We start from the raw sequence: 22,819 nt of genomic DNA on the forward strand, positions 1-22,819 counted from the left end.
CTAAATCTTTACTCATACTAAATGTAACATCTTGGGATTGTTCTGCTTTGAGATTTATCTGAGAAATTCCTCTGTAAAAATTTTCTTGCCCTGGATAAGTTGTAGTCCTTCCTTGCAACCTCTACCAGTAATCTCAGTAGTTGGAGACATTGAGGAATGAAAGAAAAATATTTCTAGTGTGCATTCAAAGCACCTCTGATATTACATCTGTATTCCTACTTCAGCAGTGATTTAGATGGATGTCTCAATGCATGACAAGATGACAGTTAAATGAAAATAATGGAATAATTTTGTTTTTTACAAACATCACTCTAGTTTGCATTTGAATGTAGAAAATTGGAACTTAGTATTTTATTACACATATGGAATTTAAGTCTCTATAAAGCAGAGGAATAATAATGCTTTTTGAAAAGAATGTGAAGCTTAAAACCCCTCAAAATGAAAGGCTCTGTAGATGTTTAAGATTACAATAGTTGAATCTGATACAGTTTTATTTATTTATTTGCTATTTCTTCACTAAACTTCACCATTTCCCCCCATTTAATGGATATGTCCTTGAATATTCTCCTTATAGTCATTTAAATATCTGCTGAAGTTCCTAAGGCTGCAATTTCCTTGTAATCTTCCATCTGTTTCAAATACAGTCAGGTCTTCAGCTCCATAAAAGCATCCAGTGAAGTCAGTGCAGTTACATGGAATTTCTTCAGATGAGGATCTCACTTGTGATGTTTGTGTCTCCATTTTTCCTAACCCCTAACTTCTTTCCACTGTATAATTACAAATTGATCATGGTTGCCTGATTTTGACTAGACTTTGCATTCACAATTACAGGAAAAGGGCTCTTGTAATATGGGTGTGACCTTTACAAAAATATCTGAAACTCCTTTCATAAACTATTTTTCTAACATAATATTTACAAAAGGAAAGGATTTACTTTTATGACTTCTCTTTTGTTGTCAGCCCGTTGCAATGGTGACACAGAGCATTGTGCTCAAGACTGTTCTTAATTGCCAGGGAAGATGCCAAGGACTGCTCTAGGTTAAAAATCTGTATTTACTAGTTAGAAAGGTCACACTTGAAAATGTCCATGTGATTTTTTTTTTCTTGCCCTCAGATGTTGGGGGCAATGCCCTCATTGGTGAAGTTCCTTGTGATGCACAAAGGACCTAGGTGTATATATTGCTTGAAAGAATTATTCCATTTCTATAGAACACATACAGAAATGGGAAGAGTGAGAGGATATGATGGATATAATCTACTGCAAATGGTTTTACTTTTTAGTCATAAATGGAAACTAAGATAAGAGTTGGAGAAGAAAACTGAAGTGATTTGCTTTGAATTACAGTATTTTTATGATCAGTTAAAAGCTGCAGCAAAGTAGGATTCATGATACTGTCTGTAGATATCAACTTTACTTTGTAGTAGTAAATCAGTAATTAAATCACTAAATGCTGACTCTGAGCAGCTTTTCTGTTTGCTGGGTTCCTTAAGCTGTGAGTCCCCACATGAAAATCTTTGCTGGTTTTTTTGTACCTAGTCCAGGTCACCAGGAAATAGCTCCTAGAAGAATTCAGCAATCGAATATTCTTTATTCAATTCTTCTCCAAAAGATATTTTATAACATCTGTAATTAACCCAAAACATTTCAAATCTGTCTCTGGCATTCAGAATGTCATGACGTACCAAAGAAGCCATGGCAGATGATTTCATTACCACCAGCAGTGTGTATTTTATACCTTCAATATCAGTCTTCAAGGTCTGACACAAGTTGTAAGACTTTTATTGCTGTCAAGCTATATAAAATCCTGGTGCCAGCTTCTTAACACTTGGAAAGTAATAACACTCTTCAACTATTTAAAAAAGTATGGACTGTTTTCTTGGAATAGATTTGCAGAGCTGAGCTATCATTCTCACTAATATTTGTATGTCTAACACCACCCTGCCATGAAATCAATTAATCTGTTTCTGTTCCCTGCAAGTGTAAAAAAGGATAGCAGTTTGTGACCATGATCATAAAACTTCTTTTAATTTAAAACATCATATGTGTCTTCAGAAGCCTGCATAAGAAATCTTGAATGATTCATATCTTATTTTTAAATCATAAGCTTTTGTTTCACCAGGAGTTTATGCTTTCTGTGTCTGAAAATGATGCAAATAAGTTGCCTCTGCTGGTCAAGAATAAAAACTGAAGTAAAATAAAAATAAAAAATTATACGGCTTCCCATGTATAGTTTAGGCACTCTAATTATTGTATGTAAATGCAGAATGTAAAATTAAAAAAATAAATTTAGATCTTACAGTAACTTAGTAAAAATATACCACTCAAAGTATTTGGAAATTTAGTGCCAACAGAATTAATTGTGCTGCCTATTTCTGATGATGTCAAAATACGCAGCACCTGCCCTTGTGCTGTATAAAATGTTATGAATTCTGTAAATCATAGGACAAATATTAGAAACAAATCTGTCTTGGGCAACATTACAGAGCAATTGCAGACTGTGAGGCCATTGTTTGAAGTTATTTCCATTTAATGAGGACACTGACACATTGTTGGTTGTCCTTGGAGTCCCATCCTGTTAATTCTCCATCAGGCATCAATGGGCCGTGTGCTCTGAATGGAGCAGGACCAGCAGTGAACTCTGTCCCTGGGGACAGAAAATCTCCTCCTGCAGAGTCTGAAAGCTTCCACCAAGCCTAGTGAGCCCTGGAAATGAAGTCTCCCTCAGACATTTTGTCTGGAAGCACAGAGCTCCTCCAGCATGTGCAATGCAGTTTATTTCTGTTGTAACTACAAATTGGTGTGAGTTTGTTGGGTGGCGTTCATGCGTTTACAGGAATGTAAAACTTCCTGCTGGAGAGTTGTTTAACTGTGGGTGGCTGTCCCCAGGGACCTCCCTCAATAGCTACTGATTTGAGTTTTCTTCAAGTGATCCAGCACTTGGAAATTTCCTATGTAAATATCAGTTTGTTCCTTTTTGGTAAATATTTTGATTAGCTGTAAGTACCTATGATCAGTGTTGCTTACTGATGGCCTGAAATGATAAACCACAGAAAGTTACTGGAATGCAATGGAAGTTTGGCAGCTCTGGTAGAACAGAAAGCAGAATTAGAGATTCTGTTCCCTTTGGAGCTGTACCAAGTTGCTAATCTTTTGCTGTGTTTGGTATTTTAGGATGTCATGTCCACGTTCTTCCAGTTTGGGGCTTCCATCCAGCAAGAAGCCATTATCATGCTGAAGATCATGCAGGATTATGACTGGCATGTGTTCTCTCTGGTGACCACCACTTTCCCTGGATATCGAGATTTCATCAATGTTATTAAGACCACTGTGGAAAACAGTTTTGTGGGCTGGGACATGCAGAACGTCATCATACTCGATACTGCCTTTGGAGATGCCAAAACCCAAATCCAGCTGAAGAAAATCCATTCATCTGTCATCCTGCTGTATTGTTCCAAGGATGAAGCTGTCTACATCCTGGATGAGGCTCGCTCCCTGGGCCTCACTGGCTATGATTTCTTTTGGATAGTTCCCAGCCTGGTCAGTGGTAACACAGAAATCACTCCCAAGGAGTTTCCTTCAGGACTCATTTCAGCAGCTTATGATGAGTGGGACTACAGTTTAGAAGCTCGGGTGCGGGATGGCCTTGGGGTCATCGCCACAGCTGCCTCAGCCATGCTGGAAAAGTACTCCTTCCTTCCTGAGGCACGAACGAGCTGCTATGGACAGCTGGACAAAAACGACCGGCCCTCTCAAACCTTGCACAAGTAAGGGTGATTGCTTTGGGGCATTTTAACCTCCTCAGCCTTGATAGTTTTCTCTTTTATTGCCACTGGATGTTTATTGAAGGGGAGTATTGGTTTTTGCTAATGCCATTGAGGCCTTTTTAAGCAGGGGTTTTCAGATGTTGCAGGAGAGCGTGCGGGAGGACTTGCTGCACTGATAGCTTGGGGTGGTGTTCACAGGGGCCCCAGGATGAGGGAAGAGATGAGAATCTTGACTCCATGTTTCAGAAGGCTGATTTATTATTTTATCATCTATATTATATTAAAAGAAAATAGTATGTTAAAACTATACTAAAAGAATTGATGAAAGAGAAAGGATTTCATCAGAAGGCTAGCAAGGAATAGAAAGGAAAGGAATGATAATAAAATTTTGTGACTGACCAGAGTCTGAGACAGCTGGACTGTGATTGGCCATTAATTAAAAACAACCACATGAGACCAATCAAAGATGCACCTGTTGCATTCCACAGCAGCAGATAATTATTGTTTACATTTCATTTTTGAGGCCTCTCAGCTTCTCAGGAGAAAAGATCCTAATGAAGGATTTTTCAGAAAATATGTCCCTGACAATAGCTGTGCTCCTGGAGGTGATGTGTGCTGTGGAGAATAAACACTGCTCTGAATCTAGTGTAGGAGATGACAGAAATTGATCTTAGAGGGTATGAAGCTGAGTGAACAAAATTGGACTATTGTGTACTTTAACTATGAGGTAAAATTGCCAAAATGCTCTGGAGGCTGAGCCCGTATCTCTTGCATCAGCAGGAACCTGGTCATATTTTAGAAAACAAGAAATGTGCAGCATTAAAATGCTGTCCCTGGAAATTATAGAAGTATTAGATTAGTTAGGCAGCTTTTATCACATGAGACCTGAAATCTGTCCCCTTTACTTTTAAGGGTATCTTTTTGTCACCTCTGTGAAACTTAACCAGCATTAATGCAAGCTGATATAGATGTTTTCTCTAAACAGTTTCTCAGATGGGGACTGCCAAGGTTTAAATCAGGATTCTTTTTTTCTTATTATTATTGTTTTCCTTTTAATTATCCCTTTTAGACATGATACTTCTGATTACTTCTATCCAAAATGTTGCATGGTAATGTATTTCTTTATCTGGTCTGTGAGAGGAAGTAGGGTAGCTTGTGTATTTGTTAATAGCTCTTGTCAATATGGAAGCTACTAAGAAGTATTTATGACCTTTGTTCTAAGCAAATAGTGCAGATGGAGTGCTTTCTACAAAAAAGCAAGCACAGGAAGGAAAGTTTGTGCTGATTTCAAAAAGGAGATTTTGGAACAGTTTTAATTTTGAGATGTATGTGCATATTTAGATTAGGAGTTGATTACCACACGATGTCCTGGAACAGTTTTCCATGAAAACAGCCTCTTTGCACACTGCATTCTTCAGAAGCTTTCTTGAAAGCCAAATGCTACCAAGTAAATGGATTTTAACATTTCCTTAGTGAGAACTTGCCTTTAGCATGACACTTGCAGGCTTTTTTCTGCTTCCTTTCGTAATTTTGAACCTCTGCCTCTAAAACTACAAATTCCCTGGAGACATTGCAGAAACCCCACAATATTTTCCTGCTTTTCCTACTTATTTTTATTACCAAAATAACAAAGTAATGCTCTAATCCAGTCACTGCTTGGTACTTTCTACTCCCTAAGCTGACCAAACCTGGGAGAGAATTCTAGTACAGATTTTCAGTATGTTCTGGAGTCACTTTGTAGGTAACAAATGGGGCAGGATTTGCCTCTGTGGGTGGCTGTGTGGCCCAGCAGGGCTCTGGTGTGTCCCTGGTGTGTCCCTGGTGTGTCCCTGGTGTGTCCCTGGGGTCGGGGCAGAGCAGGGGCAGGCACTGCTGTCCCCCCCAGGGCAGCCCTGTGCTGGTTCTTGGTGTGTGTGCTGGCAGGGCCAGGGGGCAGTGGGAGCATCCTGTCAACCAAATTCTGAGCCTTTACAGAAGCACCTGACCTGCAAACCAAGCAGTCACTATTAATAATTGAACTCCAGTTTCTGTGAAAGTTAAATTGTATTCTGTCATAAGTGTTGGGGTTTAAAATACTCTTGGAAGGGGCACAAAAACTTGAACCTGTCTTGAAAAAGGCTCTTACCCTATTGTTTGGCTAATGCACTAGTGTAGACTTGAATTAAGTATTCAGTACTCAGCATAAGCTGTATTTCTCTAAATAATCTTTATTTTCTCATTAAACCTGCATGAGTACAAGAACAGGGCTGGTGAGTGCTGGGGTAGTGAGATTAGACTTCACCGGGAGATTCTGCAGCATGCAGTGCATGATGCACCCAGGAATTATTAATAGGAGAAGCTGTAGTGCACTGTGGTTAAAAAAGTTTTCTCCTGATGTGCAACACTGAGCTATGAAGTAAAAATACCTTTTCTGTACTGGAGATTCTTTGAGCTTTTCCAACACCACAAGAACAAGAAGCAGGCTGTTTTTTTAATTTAGAAATGTCAGAATTATACTAAAATAAATAAACTTTAAATAGTCCTTCTTATGTAATAACTCCCCAAGACTATTCCTGTCACATATAATCTGCTAGCAAGGCAAGTATATACAAGCATTTACCAGGACTAAGTAATCCTGGGGAGCTGACCAGTCTCTCCATGCCAAGGTGAATTACATAAATTCACTGGACTTTCTCAGCCTCATCATTAATTTTACTTTTCTACATCCTCATCATTAATTTTACTTTTCTACTTTACATGAAAAATCAATGCCCTTACTGGGGTTTTATTGTGAAATGGAATCTTCACAGTTTCAGGTCCCAGACAGTGCAGTTTCATATTGTAAACTACAACATAAATGTATATGTGCTGTATTAAGAAACTAACCTGAGGAAAGGATTTTGGAGCATGTTCCCAGTGGAAAGGGCTAAAGTAACTGTAAATAAATGATGGACCTGGGATCTGCTGTGCTCTACCCCCTGTCCATCTGGGAATCAGTGCTGGAGAAGCTGGGTTGAACAAGAGGATGCTGCTGCAAGCTCAGGAGCAGAGAACTCAGAGGAAGGCAGGGAAGAGGCCTGTAAGGGAATGCCTGAGCAAAACAAAGCTCAAAATAGAGAAAAACCCCAGGATTTTTAGGCTCCATCTATTGTAATGACAGTCTAATTCAGCTTTTAACCCAGGATAGTATTCTGAGGCTATGCTATAATAGCTAATTTGCTTGTAAATGGAAGTTAATAATGCTTTATATGTGACTTCCCACATCTAGATAGCAGTTTTATCTCTGTTTGTGAAGAAATTCTATGTAAAGAAAGCAGTGAAGTAAAAGCTCCTCCTCCCTCTTTCTCAAATCCTTTGAGTATTAAATTGGTTTGAAGATATATTTGTTTTAAAGCACACAGTTTGTCTTTCCCCCATCACTGCAATTCTGAGATACTTTTATTGGCTTCTTAGACCCAGAAGAAAATCAGGTTTGCTTTAGTTTTTGGAATGATCTGATCAATGCTCATTTCTGGTACACATGGGAAAGCCAGATTTTCCCTATGAATAAAGGATTTATAATAAAATACAGGGCTCATTTTCAATGCATTAAAAACACAGATATATATGTATATTTGTATCCGTATTGATTCAGATCATCTTTTTCTATCTGTGTAAGACCCAGGTCTCCCAAGGCAGAAAACCACTATTGTGTGAAATACTGGCACAGCAGGATAAATAGAATTAGCACCTCATTAATGCCAAGTCAGTTGAACAAACTCTTGTTCTCTCTGAAAAAGGGAAAACACAGAAGCAAACAAACAGCAAAACACAATAACCCTGCCAGTCATGGAAAATGCTGCTGCTGTGTGCATTGAAATGGTGCTGCTTTGTTTACAGGAGTGCTCATGGTGTGTATGGAAATCCTGACCCTGGGAGAGACATTTCACTGCAGCATTTCCAACCCTGCTGGTCCTGAAAAGCAAAAAGATGTGTCTGCCCATAGGTAGTCAGGCGTTTGCCATGTGGGGCTGACATTTGGTGAGATTCTTTCTGAAATGCAGCCCAGCTGTAGGCAGGATTTAGAGACCCATCCTTCAACAGTGAGGGTGTAGGTTCAGAGGGTATCCTACCCTTCCCAAGCACAATTTCCTTTATTTGTCACCCCTGGAGCAGGAGCAATGGGCAGTCCACAGGGCCAGGGACAAAAGCTCAGTTGTCCTTGCTGTTGTGCTGCTGCTATCCTTCAGCACAGCACCTTCCTCAGAGGGAAAGGGTTTGCTGTCCCCCTTGTCCTGATGGTCTTTCAAATTCAATATTTTGATTCCAGCTTCCATCATGACAGATTTGCCTCTTTTTGAATGAAATCTGGGATTATAGGAACACAATGGTTTGATGAATAATCCAGCAAATCTGTTTAATATTTTCCCACTTACAGATCAACAGCCTGTTTGTAGAGGATTTGCTCATTTAAGTGAGAAGACTTGGGAACAATAGGTATCATCTTCTTTATTGGATGATTGAAGGTGTATAGACATTTAACTAATTATGTATTAGTCCAAAGGAAAACTAAACTTCACAGACAACAAAGGAGGGGTTCTGTAGGGGAACACTGCCCCAGAGACCCCAGCATGATGCTGGTTTACTTAAAAAGTGATTCAAGAAATTACTGAAAATCTATATTAGAATTTTCTCCCAGGTTTGCTCAGCTCAGGAAGCAGAAAGTACCAAACAGTTACTGGATTAGAACATTACCTTGTTATTGTGATAATTAAAATAATTCTAAACAAGAGAACAAGCATGGCCTCTGGCATGGAGTGGAGCCTGCCCTCAGGGCTGGAAGCAGGGCTCAGCATCAGCATTATCAGAGCATGTTCCTGGAGATGGAGCTGCTGCAGGCACCATCCCCTGGCAGGAAGCCAGGCACACATCATGGGGAGGAGCTGGGGATGCTTCTGAGCTGGTGCAGCAATATGTGATCAAATTAGGGCTGCTTTTGAAACGTTAATGCTGATAACAGCATTAACTTGCTAAACGTTCTGGTGTTCAGTTACACTCACTGTGGCACATCCCAGGGAGCTGGGATATGCTGAACTTCCTAACTTTGCTCCCTCCCTTTGCCTCCCTCTCAGAAGGGCTCCCCAGGAGTTTTGCTGTTTGCAGAGCTGGGGCAGGATGGCTTTTCCAGAGCCAGTGGCAGTGAATGCTTTAAGGAGCAGCTGGCAGGAGGTCCCAGAAGCTGGCGTGCTGTTCCTTTTGCACAGTCACTGAGCAGATCCCTCCCAAACCTTTACTCATCCTGCTGGCTCCAGGCCTAGGGAGACACAGCTCCAAAGCAAGGACCCTTGTGGAAGAGCAAGGGCTGGGAGAGGGAGGAGGAGGACGCACAAAGAGGAAGAAGTGACTCTGCATCACTGCAAAAGATTTGAATTTAGAAAAAAAAAATCCTACATAGTATAGAATATAGAATTGACTTAAAAAAATGCATCAGTACCTTGTTTAATAGGGTTCTATTGCAGATGTTTTTCTATATGTACTTCACACATTATATATTCTACATTAAGTAATTTTTTGGTTTAATTTTACAGAGGAAGTCTGTTTCTTAATGATAAAAAATGTGTCTTGGGGGTTTCTACTGATAAGTATCATTCAAATGTCATGGTTGAATCATAGCAAGGAAGTTCAGCAGTTCAGAGCCTCAACAAGATAGAGAAGAAAAGACAAAATTTGCATCCACTCGTGCTTTTTTAGGTATGAGGCTGAGTGAATGCCAAGCCCAGATCAGCTGGCTGTCGAGGTTATTAAAATGGTTGGGTTTACACTATTTGCAGGAAAGAGAAATATCACCAGAGAGCATGTTGGTTTTGAGGCATTTAATCTGCTTTAAATCTCAGTTTGGAAATTCCTTCTTTGAGAGAGAAGAGGGAGAGTTTCTCTTAATGCAAGATGTATTTTCCCAAGCCTCTCCAGCTTCTGTTCATTGCCTGCAGTTCTCAGAGGTTTGAAATTCTGCCCCATGGTGAAGAAGACATTAAATAAAAATGATAGTCCCTGATGATGGCACCTGGGGAGTTTATCAAGTGTGATTATCTCATCTGAGGGCAGGAAATGCAGCTCTGAGCTCAAGGCAGAGAGGAGTCCCCTGGTCTGTCTGCTCCCTGCAGCTCTCAGGCCCTGTGCTTTGTTTTACAGGTCTGGGGACTAAGTTCTCTCCTCAGAAGGTGGCTTAGAGGTGACACATTTTCATTAATGCCTCTGCCTTCCCCATTCTATTTTTCCCAGCTGCTGGTGTGTTTGGGAGCTGCATTCTAGGTGAATTTCACACTAATTATAAACAACCCTCTTACTGCAGAGCTGATGGTGCTCCTGAGCCTGGCCAGTCCTGGGGGGTTTTTGGGACACAGGTGGGTGGGCAGGAGAGGGTCCCTGCTGAGGATGCTCCTCCCTGGCACCCAGAGAGAGCATCTGGAGGGTGCTGAGGCTCCACAGGTGGCCTGGCACCTGCTTCTGTGTCATGGGATTGCTCTGCTGTGCTTCCATTCTGTCCTTGGTGGCTTTCTCAGGTCACTCTGAGAGGTTTTTGAAACCAGGGCTAGGGTTGATCTATGTTTGGAACAAAGTGACCTTAATAGTTTACATAAAGTTATGGTTTTTTTCCTTAAAATAATGCCCAACATAGAATCCACTAAGCCTTGGTTTTGCTCTCAAATCCTTGGGTGTGTTGGGAGAACACTTGTGTTTCTTGAATAGACATATATATGGTAAAGCTCAAAAGAAATGCCATAGCCTGCAAACATGTTTGCTTTTTCTACCATAGAAGTAGAAAACCTCAAAGATTCTGCTCCAGGGTTTCAACTGTTCTCATCCAGTATAGGAAATCCTAAACAAACATTCATGGATGAGGAAGTCCATGTCTCCTGTGAGGAGTCTGGCCAGAAAGGAGCCTCTGTGTCAGCAGTATTGGATCCAAGCAAATGGTGCTCTGAAAACTGAGCCCTGATCCCTTTGGCAAAGTCTTCATCCATTTGTTAATTGAATTGGAGTCAATTAAGTTGTGATACTGTAGTTACAGGGTAAGAAAACTGAGCTTTTTCAGTATGTTCTGGCTTTCTGGGTAAAGTTAGGATTTAGACATGGATAAATATTGCAGTTTTTGCATTAATCTGGAGCTCTGTGTGAACTACTTGATCTTTCTGAGGCTTATAAAAATAAAGTTGGAAACCTTTAGAGAAGTTTGTAACCTGGGTGCTTCAAAGGCTTGCTTGTGAATACGACAGCAAAAGTGTTCTGCTGTGGTGTTCCAACACTTCTCAGTTTTTTGGGGAAGGTGACAAGCAAAAAAGAATTGTATAAACGTTTAAAAGTGTTTTTAAATACATAGTTAAGGTTTGGTTCTTTGCATGATAAAAACCCTGTTTTGGATTCAATGCGGGACTAGCTTAACTTCTGTCAGAAAAAAAGTGCCATTTTGTATCACCTGGGGAATCTTACAAATTTCAGTTTGCAAAAGTTAATTAAGACTTCAGTGTCATAATACCATCACAAGGTCTTGTGCTAGCGTGCCTTTGCAAAGGCTGTAGCTTTAATGAGGAATGAAAACAGATTAACTACAAATCCAAGGTATGTTGCTAATTGCCCCATCAAAGTAAGGAGTTCAAATAACTAAACACCTCATTAGTTAAGAAACAGGAATTTGCATTTCCAAAGCTACTTCAGAAAAATATTTTATCCAATTCAGAAGCCAAAGACCTCTTGCACAGAATTAACTTTGGATAAACTTAAAACTCTAGAAGAGTAACATAATATAAATTCTTCACAGCATTATTCCTAACTAGGAGCAGACCAACACTGGGCATTTTTTGTAGGAAAAGCAGTTTGGGATAGTGGCCAGTAAAAGCAGAGCAGGACTTCTGTCCTTTGCAGAGGAAAAATGACAATCCAAAAGCAAGTGTAGGTTGTAGGCATTGATTTCTGGAGAACACAGCAGCTGATGAATTTTGTACAGAAGAATGTGCTTGGGGAAACAAGAATCTCTTTGAAGTTCTTTTTTATTGCTGCAGTGTGAGAATCTGGGGTAGCTCAGAGTGCGTCACTCGCACCTTTGTATCAGGATCAGAGAATACAATTTTAAGAGACTTTTCAGATTAGGGAATTTAAAAAAAAACAACCAAAAGCCTTGCAATATATGTTTCTTTACTTAATGGCTGGTAAATTCATGTGATTTAAAATATGAGTTCAATTTTTCACTTTGGTGTTGTGGTTCGTATTAGTCTTTTTGGAACACTTGAGCTTCAGCACTGCATCTTGTGATGGCCCTTGCTTAACTTCCAGGCTAGGACATTAGAATATTGAGCCCAAAATATGATGAGTAGTGTTTGAAATCAGGTGATCCCTACTGAGGAAGGGTTCAACCTCCAGTCCAGTCACCATTTTCAGCATGGTTAAAAGCCCAGGTGAGCACAAAAGCCTGATGGAGTGTAGTGTGTGTGTCTGGGGTCCCTTGGCAGGGGACACTGCTTGGCTTTCAGCTCCAGTGGAACGAGGGGGTTGATTTATTCATTGTGAGGGATCTCACCTCATGGGTGTGAACTGGGACAGGGTGCTGTAAATGCAAGTATTGCCTGTTTTCACAGCACATCCTTGATTTCCTCTTGTGCTCGCTGCCCAGGCATTTCGCTCCCTGGGTCACAGTGAATGCTGTGCTGGTTCCTTACACCTGAGCACAATTAAATCCTGTTTGGTGTTTGCTGCCTCTCAAGGTGGCAGACAAGCTTTTTGTTCCCAAGCAAGATCTTTCACTGTTGGACGAAAATGGAATATATAGGAAATTAGTTCAACTGGACAGCAAAGTTCTGTCAAGGGGAAAATTTTGACACTGGAAGTCTGTAATGAAATGTGAGTTATAATGGGTGAATTTACAAATTGCTGTCAAACTGGTGCTGAATGATGTTAGTATAGCTGTCCAGGTGCACATTTATTTATTAACTATTATGATACAATGCCATTATTTCTTCTGGGTCTATATATGTTTAGTTAGTGTGCTTCTGCTACTGGGATTTTCAGGGAGCTATGTCAATACAAAGCCTTCTCCTTTGAATCTGGAGCTGAGGAATTTTGTCTGTGTCACATTCCCCAGGAGATTATGCTGCCACTACTGCTAAAAAAGCCAGCCATAACAACCAACTAACTGACCCAAAAATTCTCTCCAAACTCATACAAACATATAAAACAGTATTGGTGTCTTGTGGGGAAATCACTACAGGTAATGTATGAAGAACAGTGAATTTCTGCCCTTCAGAACACATCTCTCTATAGGATGGACATCTGCACTTCGGTCTGCATCAGTATTCCACTGAATTTCTTTCAATTAAATACACTAACAATTCAGACCAATTCAACTTCAGACCACAGAGATGGGCTGGGGGACATATTTTCTTCCCAAGTTTTTGAATTCCAGTTTTACCTCTTACTGTGGGGATAGGCCTGTCATCTTCACACTAACAATGTGGAGTTTTGATTTTTTCAACAAAATTTAAATTTTTTTTCATTCTTTTATATTTTATCTTGTGTCCTTCTATCTTTTCCCTATTCAAAATGCTAATTAATTCATATGTCCTTTGAAAACCATTGAAAATGAAGCTAAATAAAAAGCAGAATAAAAGCATAAATACTTTTTCTTTTGAAATTACTGAACTGAATATTTACGAACACCTTCAAAGCTTTCATGGGTGGTTTTGGCATTAGTGGAATTTATCCTCATATACAACACCACTGTGTGTAGCTCCAGTTTTGGGAGGAGCTGACAGGACTCCTGGAGGTCTGAACGGGGGGGAAGACATTGGATGCACTTTGCTCTGAGTATTACTCAGTGACACAATAGTGCAATGTTACCCACAGAGGTCATGTGGGTTTGTTTAAAATGCTCCTGAAAAGTTGGTGAGATTGTGCAAAGTGCCAGAAAGATTATTCAGGGAGGGGACAGATTAATCATATGTAACGTGGACGCTGTTAAAAATGATGTCTGCATTATAATTCACACATCAACAATATTTTGCTTTGTCTTGAGCTGTGAACTGCCTTGAAATGCCCTGAGTCCTCACACTGCAAGCACAGGCTTCCCACAGCACTGGCAGGGCTCGGTGCATGGATCTCAGCAGCGCTGCCGGTGACTGCACTTGCTGCTCCTTAGACAGACAGCCCATTCATTTTTCAATGAACTTTTCTTCCTTGCCTTGCAGGTTCATGATGAATGTGACGTGGGAAGGCAGAGATTTGTCCTTCACAGCAGACGGGTACCAGGCCCACCCCAGGCTGGTGGTGATCGTGCTGAACAACGAGCGGGAGTGGGAGAAGGTGAGCGCGGCTCCGGGACTGGGGGGATTCGCGTCACATCGCGGGGGTCCTGCTCCAGCAGGAGTGGCACAGCACTCAGAAGGGAAAATTTTACACCATCCTGAGTGTATCTGATGAGTTCTGACAGATCGGTGAAGAAGAGCCACGTGGAGTTCAGATTTCTATGAAACACACCTTGCATCTCCAGTTCTTCTTAAAATGTAGTAATGTAAAATGGATAACTGAAAAATGTCCAAAAGCTTGGTCCTCAGCTACTTCAATTTGGATGGATTTTTATACCTTGACAATTCCATTCCTTTTATTTGCTTGATTTTGTGGGGGTTTTTTTGACAGATTTTATAGTAAAAAAAAAAAAGTGTGCTTTTTACTTTTAAGTAAAAACACACTTAAAAAAATCCCAACTGTGAAGTTCATGTTGAATTGGAAAATAATCCTATCAGTGTTTGCCTAAAAATTCAGAATCTTGACTAGTCCAGGTAGACAAGTGATCTCCATATAGAGTTCTATATAGACAAGAAGGAAAAATGTCATGGCATCAATGTTAATCATATATGCAAATGGTAAATAAAAAAGTTTATCACAAGCATCATTTCTTTTAAACTCCAGTCTCAGCCTGTGATTGTTTTGGCTCTGAGTTTTGCAGGCTGTGTCCCTACATTTAAAAACTTGTTTTAAGAAACTTGTTTTTAATATAAGACTGTAGGAAAACATACATCTAAATCATCCACCAGTTTTATTTTAAATTCCTGAAATGTGATTCTGCATTATCTAAATTGTTGCTGAAATTTATGAATTCTTTTTGTTATAGTTTTAAAAACCCATTGAATCAACTTAAAACTCCTGTTTATAAGACTACAAGACTTTTCATAATGATGAATAATAATGACAAAATCAGAATTACTGAAGGACATCTCAATAAATATGCTAGTCATGCAGAAACACAGAGAGTAGTCCTAGATTATGCTGTGTATTTCTTTATGTTCATTTGATGCAAATTTAATTCTCTGGATAAATTTAATCCTCTCCAAATGTGTCAATCTGAATCTTTGGAGGAATCATTTGCTCACTAACTGTTATGAAAATTTCTTACCCTATTTTAAAATTCTTCAACAGTCTGCATATCATATATAATGTTCTGGAAAAATATTACACTGCTTGGGGAATATTATTAGCATGAGGTGCCAAAGGAAGAAAATGCTCAAAGAGGCAGCCAACAATGCTTATGTTAAAATAATTTCATACATTTTGTACCTTGAAACTTCTCTAAAGAGACCATTCAAAGGACAAGGAGAGACGGGTTTGATTTTTTTGGAAAATAATTTAACAGCAGCACAGAAATACTGGATATGTGAATGAACACTATTCCAAGAAATAACCTGAGCCTGTTTTAACCTTCCAGTTGAACTGGAACTCGAGCCTGTTTTAACCTCCCAGCGAGCCCCAGTGAGGGGATGAGGTTTGGGCTGGGCTGTGCTGTGCCTGCCATGGTTGTAGGGCAGAGTGGCCGCTCCCCTGCAGTGCTGGGCTCCCTGGAGGCTGATCCTTGCCTTGGCTGTGCAGTTTCCCAGCTGCTGAATCCCTTCCTGCTCTTTGCCAGGTTTGAGGGGTTTTTAGGAGGAGGAACAGAAGCAGATATGAGTGCTGGTGTGTGGCCCTGGTTTGGAGCCCTGCTGGTGGCCAGTGAGGAGAAGAGTGAGGGCAGGGCAGCTCTGGTGGCTGCTCCAGAAGGGCTGTGGAAAGGGGCCAGCTTCAATTAGGAATTCTGTCAGAGGGGAGACGTGAGAGGTGGCCAAGAATGCTCTGTCACCACCAGAATGATTCTCCTGACCACAGGCTGATCCTGCCTCTGTGGATGAGGACAAATAAAGTGATTAATCAATTATCCTGGCACGCTGGATGTAGCTCTGGGCTGTCTGGGCACACCCCACATCTTTGCAGCAGTGTCCCTGTGCACTTCAGCTCCACTGACTGAGAGACTGGGGAGGCCCTTCTCTTCCACATGGTTTATTTGAGCAGCTCTCTAGTGCTGTCTCAATGTTCTCCCCAAGTTGCAGGTTTTACCCCCATATCTCTTAGGCCATTTTTTTCCTCTTGTTCCTTTCTCCTTGAGCTGTTTTGCTCAATTTCAAAACTGTCAAAGTTACTCATCTGAGATCTAACATTTGCTGCTCTGAGTTTCCAGACAGGCACTTGCTTCTCCTTTCTCTTACAGTGTAGCAGGGAATATCACAGAATGGTTTTATTGAAGTCTTATTAAATATCCTCAATACTATATGGAAAAATCAAGTCTTAGTACCCAATTAAATAATTTACTCATGTGAAAAAATGACAGTGCAACAGCCTGTAAATCCTCATAATGTAACTAATGTGCATACTGCAAGTAGCTAATTTATTATTTATGTAGAAAGAATAATTGTGTTTTATGTAAGGAATTTTTTACCTAAAAATTCAAGATTTATTTTTAAAACCAATTTTTCTTTGTTTTTAAACTGCTTTTATTCAAATACAATTTTTCTTTGGTTTTAGAATTGATATACTTCACTTAAAGCTTAAGATTATAGAGAAGCTGTTCAACCATAGCTGGAGAACATTTATCACACCCCTCAGAAAATAAGTTATTTTTTCTTTACTCAGTATTGAAACTTTGAGGTGGTAACTTCACATGTAAGAGGGGTTGACTGAGGGGTTTGTCCCATATCAGATGCTGAAGAAAGCTGTTTGAACGATAATAGTTTGAAGACTGAAAATCACTTTTTGGGCATGTTTCACAGGCATCCAGCAAGATATTTTGACAGATCCTAAAGCAGCTACTCAAACTTCTGACACCAACATTCATATTCTTGACAGGCAAAGGGGATGCTGTTCTCAGGCAAGGGATTTTTAAGAAGACAAGCTTAATGTGCTTGTTAAACTGAAACTTGATAAAATTTAGCAGAGTTAGCAGTGTTGCCCAAATATCACTAAAGCACTGCAGGATCACTGTGCTAGGGCTCAACAACCCTCAGAGCTTCAGCAGCCCCAGCTGCAGCTCCCCTGTTCATGTTCCCTCAGAGAGGTGGGACCTGCGTGCCTCACCTGGCCCATCAACTTCACTGAACTTCACAGTCTGCTAGTCTGGCTTTTTCCTTTCTTTTAGTATATTTTTTAATGTGGAAATCCAGTCAATCCAATATTAAAATCATATGCTAGAATAGGATTAGCAGTGGCAAAAGTAGGCAGTTTAATTAGCAGTGTGTATAAGTGAGGTGGGGAAGACTGCATTTAAAGATGAGTGTGTTCCATGTGTAAAGATGAGTTCCAGGGTAAAAGCAATTTTTACTGGTGCTCCGGGTAGATGCAGATAAAATTATCATGGTGGTCTGTATTCTGGGTGAATTTGTGTACTACATGGCACAATTGCTAATGAAACACCACTGCAAGAACTGTTCCTTTACATCCAGGTTTATTCTAAGCAGAGCCCGTCATCTTTAACTTTCCACTAATGCAGGATTTAATGCAGAACTGGATTTCTCTCTGATTAAGTAGCATATGCCAGGTTTACAAGCTCTGTGTGGGGTTGTACACATTTGTATCTAAGTAGGAAGGAGTGGGCAGAGGGTGCATGGTTCCTGCCTGGAATAAATGAACCAAGGTCTTCACGGAGAGCTCCATCTGGCTACCAACATCCACTGCCATGCAGCCCAGAACAGACAGCTCCTGGAGCTGAGAAACCCAACCCAGTCTCAGGCAGATTTCTGACAGAGCTTTTTGTCAGAGTACTGAGGGGGTAAAAAAATCAGTGAGGTGCTCCATGGTAATTTCTTGTGAAATCTTGATTGATTTGAGCAAGGGTCACGACAGCTGAGGGATCCTCATGTCTCATGATAGATGTTCCCTAACACTGGTGATAAATACAGATATTTTAACTAGAACAGATGAAATTGCCTGAGCTAATAATCTGTTTGCTAGGGTATCTTTTGTCAGTAGCTCTGTGCTGTAATGTGATATATTCTTTTTGCCCACAGCAGAAGCAGCAGTGTGTTCTTTAACATCTGGTGGGTCGTCATTCCCTGTATTCCATCCTTGTCCTTTTGTGTATTTAGCCTTCCTGTAAATATGCCTATCCTGACACTTACTGTCAGCTGAAAATTGCATGTTGTTTCTGTATCAGTGAGCTTTTGCCTAGCCTAAAGGCCTTTCCTTTGACCTTTACTCTGCTGAATTGTTTGAATTGCACCAACTATTATGCAGCATTTCTTAAATCATGTATTCCCAAGGAGGATCCCACCTCTTTGCTGCTGTAAAGGAATTATAACTCCCATGGAAAGCAAAGGTGGTGTGCTTTGCCCCTGTTCTTTCCACCTATATATTAGAGAACAGGAAGACTCTGAGGGCAGCTCTCCCTCTCTGAAGGTAGGGGTATGTCTGTCTGGGCATTTCTGGGGAGCTGTAAGGTCTTCAGTGAGTGCAGAGGTGACAAAAAATCTTCCCCCACTGGGAGATGGAAGAAGGAGCTGTCAATTTGTTTAGCTCTCTTCCTTTCTAATGACATAATCAACTCCTAAAATGGCTTCTCTGGTATGAGCCTGAACTCTGGCACTGCACAGAATTATCTGGGACATTGCCCAGAACCAAAACTGTACCAGCCACTGAGGATTTGGTGAGTGCAGATTAATAATTCTGTATTGAAAAATGAGGCTGCAGGAGGTGGCAGCTTTTCTTTCTCCTGTTTGTTTATAATCTCCCTGGATCCTGTGTTTTCCTTGGAGCCCTGCTGGTCGCAGGACTGGTGCCTTCCTGATGGTGTCAGCAGCAGCCATGAGGGAAGAGCAGGACATTTGCATTCCCCATGTGAGATTTTGCAGCAAATTTTGGAAACTTCAAAGTCTTTGAATGGACGTCTTCAAACCATTCAGGACTCTAAAACACTTCTTATTAATAAGACATGGAACTGCTCACATCATATTTTGTCATTTAAATTTAGAGTGCCATTGTGAAATATGGACCTTCAGAAGCATAAAAGTGACACAGAGGTTTGCAGCAGGTGGTGCACAGCAGATGCTGTATCTGGAGGAAGGGTTTTGCTCTTGTGCTTTGCTCTGCAGCTGTTATTGCTAACCTGACAAAGTCGATTTTAGCTTTTTAGTGATTGATTTAAAGCTTGCCATAGTAGCTCTTCCTTTTAAGTGGGAAAGCTTAATGAAAAAATAGTAGTAAATAGTTTTTCAATAAAGCAAGATGGGCTAGATTTTTTATTTGCTCAGCACTATTTTCTTAACTGAGACAGCTCAAAAAGTATGTTGTGCAATGTATGTGTGTTAAATGTAAAAGGAACTCCCCTGAAAATCTTTCTCTTTCGAAAGGTTTGGCTGGGTAGTCCTGGGAGTGCATTTAGCATCATTGTTGTCATGTAACGTTTTTTCTAACAAAGGGATGATGGGTGTGTGCTGTGTACAGCTCCTGTGTGCTGGGAGGGGGGTGACAGGACTGAGGTATTGGTTTGTTTTTGGTGAGATATGCTGGTGTGACACTCACTTTCTGTGCCAACACTGCACAGGATCTGGCCTTGCTCTTTTTCTCTGGTTTGATGGCCTCTGTGAGGTGTGTGAGCAGGACTGTGCTAATCATCCTTACATTTTTCAGAGGCTTCTTTGGGATGCAGCAGGAGGGGGCTCTGAGGTACAGCAGTGTGTAACTGTGCAGGTCTCTGTCTGCCTTTGGCTGCCACCCAGGAACACACCAAACTGTTCATTATCACACCAAATTGTTCATTATCACACCAAATTGTTCATTCTCACTCTCCTTGTCTGCAATCTTCCAAAGATAAGGAGGGGTGGCTGCAGAGGGACATGCCCTGGGATCAGTGTCTGTCTCCTCCCAGCATCCTGCCCTGGTGGTTTGGGATCTGCTGCACTCCTGAGCACACAAATGCCATCACATTTCCTTGTTGATGTGTGGAATAGGCAGACAGTCGGGCACATTTTCTGCTTCTGAACTGCCTGGCATCCCTTGGCACGTTGGCTGTTTGTCTGAGGGCCTGGGCTGGCTGGAATGCTCCCCATTCCAGATGGTCACCTCCGTGTCACTCAGGGCTGTGACAACACCGTGTAAGCTCACGTAAGGCAGCACACGCTGCTGGCACTGCCACTGCTCACCACACCTCCACAATTTAACTGGTTCTTTATAGAAACAACAGATTGCTCCTCTGGGGCTGAACTAGCTTTGCTCCTGAAGGCTTTGTCCACTGTGTTTTGGATAAATTTCACACTAGAAATATATATATATATATATATATATATAGTAATCATATATATAATTCCCATTGATTTAAGTGAGAATTCCTACTTCCCTTGAGATACTTTGAATTTCCTAATTTAAGTGAGTAAAGATTTGACATTTCTGCCTCCTACATTAAAGTTCAGTAAAACATCTTGACTTATAAGCAGGATGGAAAGAAAACTGCAAAGGTCATGTGCTTACAGGCTTCCCAAAATAGGAATGGATATAAATCATGTTCTTTGGGAATTTTTGTGATTAACTTTTTAAGTTTTTAGAAGATAGAACATAGGTAACAATTTTTAATTTTTTAAGGGTCTGAGTCTCTTATTGTACTGTTAATTCACACCATTTTCCTTGCAAAAGAAATATTTGAACAGTCTCATGATTATGTTGTCATTTGTTTAGCTTAAGCAGCTCAAGAATTATTAAAATGCATTAGGTTATAAATTATGTGGATTGCTAGCTCATTTATATTATCTGTCATCATAATTAGATTTCTGGATAGAAAGTAGTTAAACAATCTGAGGAGGAAAACACTAGACTCAAAAATATTTAAATCATAAACCTCCTTCTGGTGATCTGGAAATGGAAAGAAATGTGGGTTAATTTAGAAGGGATATTTTATAATAGTAAATAAGCTAGAAAATTTCATGTGCAGTGGGGTTTGCTTTCTTAAAAGTACCCAACTGTTGGCAGAATGAAATAGTTATGAGAAATTACTCTAATGGAAATTCTTACTAAAAATGTGGTTTGGTCTCGCTCCAGTGGAAGCCTGGGTAAAGGCTTTTACAATGGCTTTTCAATGTATAAGAACACAAGAGTCTTCTCTTTGGGAAGATACAGAAATGACATTGTGATATTTTGGTTATTGGTCAGATGTGTAGGTGTGAGTGTATATTAGAGTTCTTCTTTGGGGGTTCTTTGGGGTTTGTTTGATTTTTTTAAAGTAATTTTTTATTACTTCAAATGGGTTCTGGTTACAAATAGAGTATCTGATTGCTGTTCTCAAATAGAAATGCTGAATGTCAAATTGCAGTGCACGTAACACCAGGTGATAGATGGTGTTAATTGATGACATCCAGGCTGTGTAAAACAGTTACCTATTAGAATAATGGTACCTTATTTGTCTTTACCACTGTGCATTTTCTCATTTAATGCAATTGCTATAAAATTTTAAAGTAACTTTAACAAAACCCCAATCCAACTGTCCTGGCCATGTAATTGCCTGTACCTGTGTCCCAGCCCATTTAATATTGGCTCCCCTTTGTCCAGCACCATCAAGCAGCTCTCAGCAGCCTGTGGCTCTTGGCCTTTCAGGTGGGCAAGTGGGAGAACAACTCCCTGAGCCTCAAGTACTCGGTGTGGCCGAGGTACAGCTCCTTCGCAGACAGCGACCCCGATGACAACCACCTGAGCATCGTCACCCTGGAGGAGGCTCCCTTTGTCATCGTGGAGGATGTGGATCCTCTCATGGAGAGCTGCCAAAAAAACACCGTGCCATGCCGGAAATTTGTCAAACTTAAGTGAGTAAATACGCAATGTTCCTTTTTCTTTTCCTGTCTGCAAAATATATAGTCCTCTTCCCTCTTCCCTCTTCCGTCTTCCCTTCCCCACATGCTCTTTGCACATCCTCCTTTTTAAAAAGTTGAGAGTTTCTGGTGATACACATGTAAGTCACATTGAGTTATTAACAAGGTAGTAAATTTATAGTAAATTCAAAGTCAATGAGAATCAGCCCATTTCAGTCATATGGAAGAAGATTGTGTTCCAAAATGGGACTGTTTTAATGAGTCCTCTTTGAATTGTTCCCAGCTATGTTGAGATATGCCTGCTTTCATTAGTCTGTAACAATTTCAAAATGTCTCCTAATGAAAATGTAAGTTTATGCTGAAATTTGGTATAGAATAAACTACTCCAGCATAAAATACCATCAACAGAAAAGTCCCCTTCTGTCAGTGCTCCATAACTTCAGAGCAGTCATTAGAAATCAGTGGAAGAAATCAGTATATGTTTGTCAGTGGTGTTTCACCTGCTCTATGCCTTGATCTGTGTGTTTATGAACTGAATATAACAGGATTTTTACTGATCAGGTGTGAGGGAATATGATGCATGTTTCTGAAGATTTCCAGAGGCTGCTAAATGGTTGTACACATGCTTCCTGAAATCCAGAGAAATGTATTTTTTTAGTTAAGTTCTAATCTAGTTTTATTTTAATTTTGAATTTTTCCAAAGGCTGTTAGATACTGCCTTGCCTTCTGAAAATGTATTTAATAAAAGGTTCTAGAGGTCCCAAAATGAACATTTCAGAATAAAAAGATGAAGAGAAAACTTGCATCCTTGCACTTAAAGGTGGCCTGAAGTTCACCTTCTCCTACTGCAGGGAAAGGTGCACTTTGAGAAGATGCATCCATTTCCAGCACAGTGAACTGCTGTGCCTTTTTATAGCTTACATGTTCTTTAATTACTAAATGACATGTAGTCTGAT

The 22,819-nt window shown here is 40.3% G+C and overlaps 1 protein-coding gene across 3 annotated transcripts in view; it reads left to right on the forward strand.

Moving 5' to 3' along the window:
• Positions 1-22,819, forward strand: part of GRIN2A (glutamate ionotropic receptor NMDA type subunit 2A) — a 157,254-nt gene that overhangs the window by 82,038 nt on the left and 52,397 nt on the right. For all 3 annotated transcript variants that reach the window (XM_071444247.1, XM_071444248.1, XM_071444249.1), the window contains exons 4-6: positions 3,173-3,765; positions 13,962-14,076; positions 21,652-21,857. In XM_071444247.1, the coding sequence (XP_071300348.1) occupies positions 3,173-3,765; positions 13,962-14,076; positions 21,652-21,857 (914 nt within the window). The remainder of the gene's footprint in view (positions 1-3,172; positions 3,766-13,961; positions 14,077-21,651; positions 21,858-22,819) is intronic.

Source organism: Agelaius tricolor, unplaced genomic scaffold (genome assembly GCF_023055355.1).
Source record: "Agelaius tricolor isolate 1412-34295 unplaced genomic scaffold, bAgeTri1.0.p SCAF_19, whole genome shotgun sequence".
In the NCBI taxonomy this organism is placed as follows: domain Eukaryota; kingdom Metazoa; phylum Chordata; class Aves; order Passeriformes; family Icteridae; genus Agelaius; species Agelaius tricolor.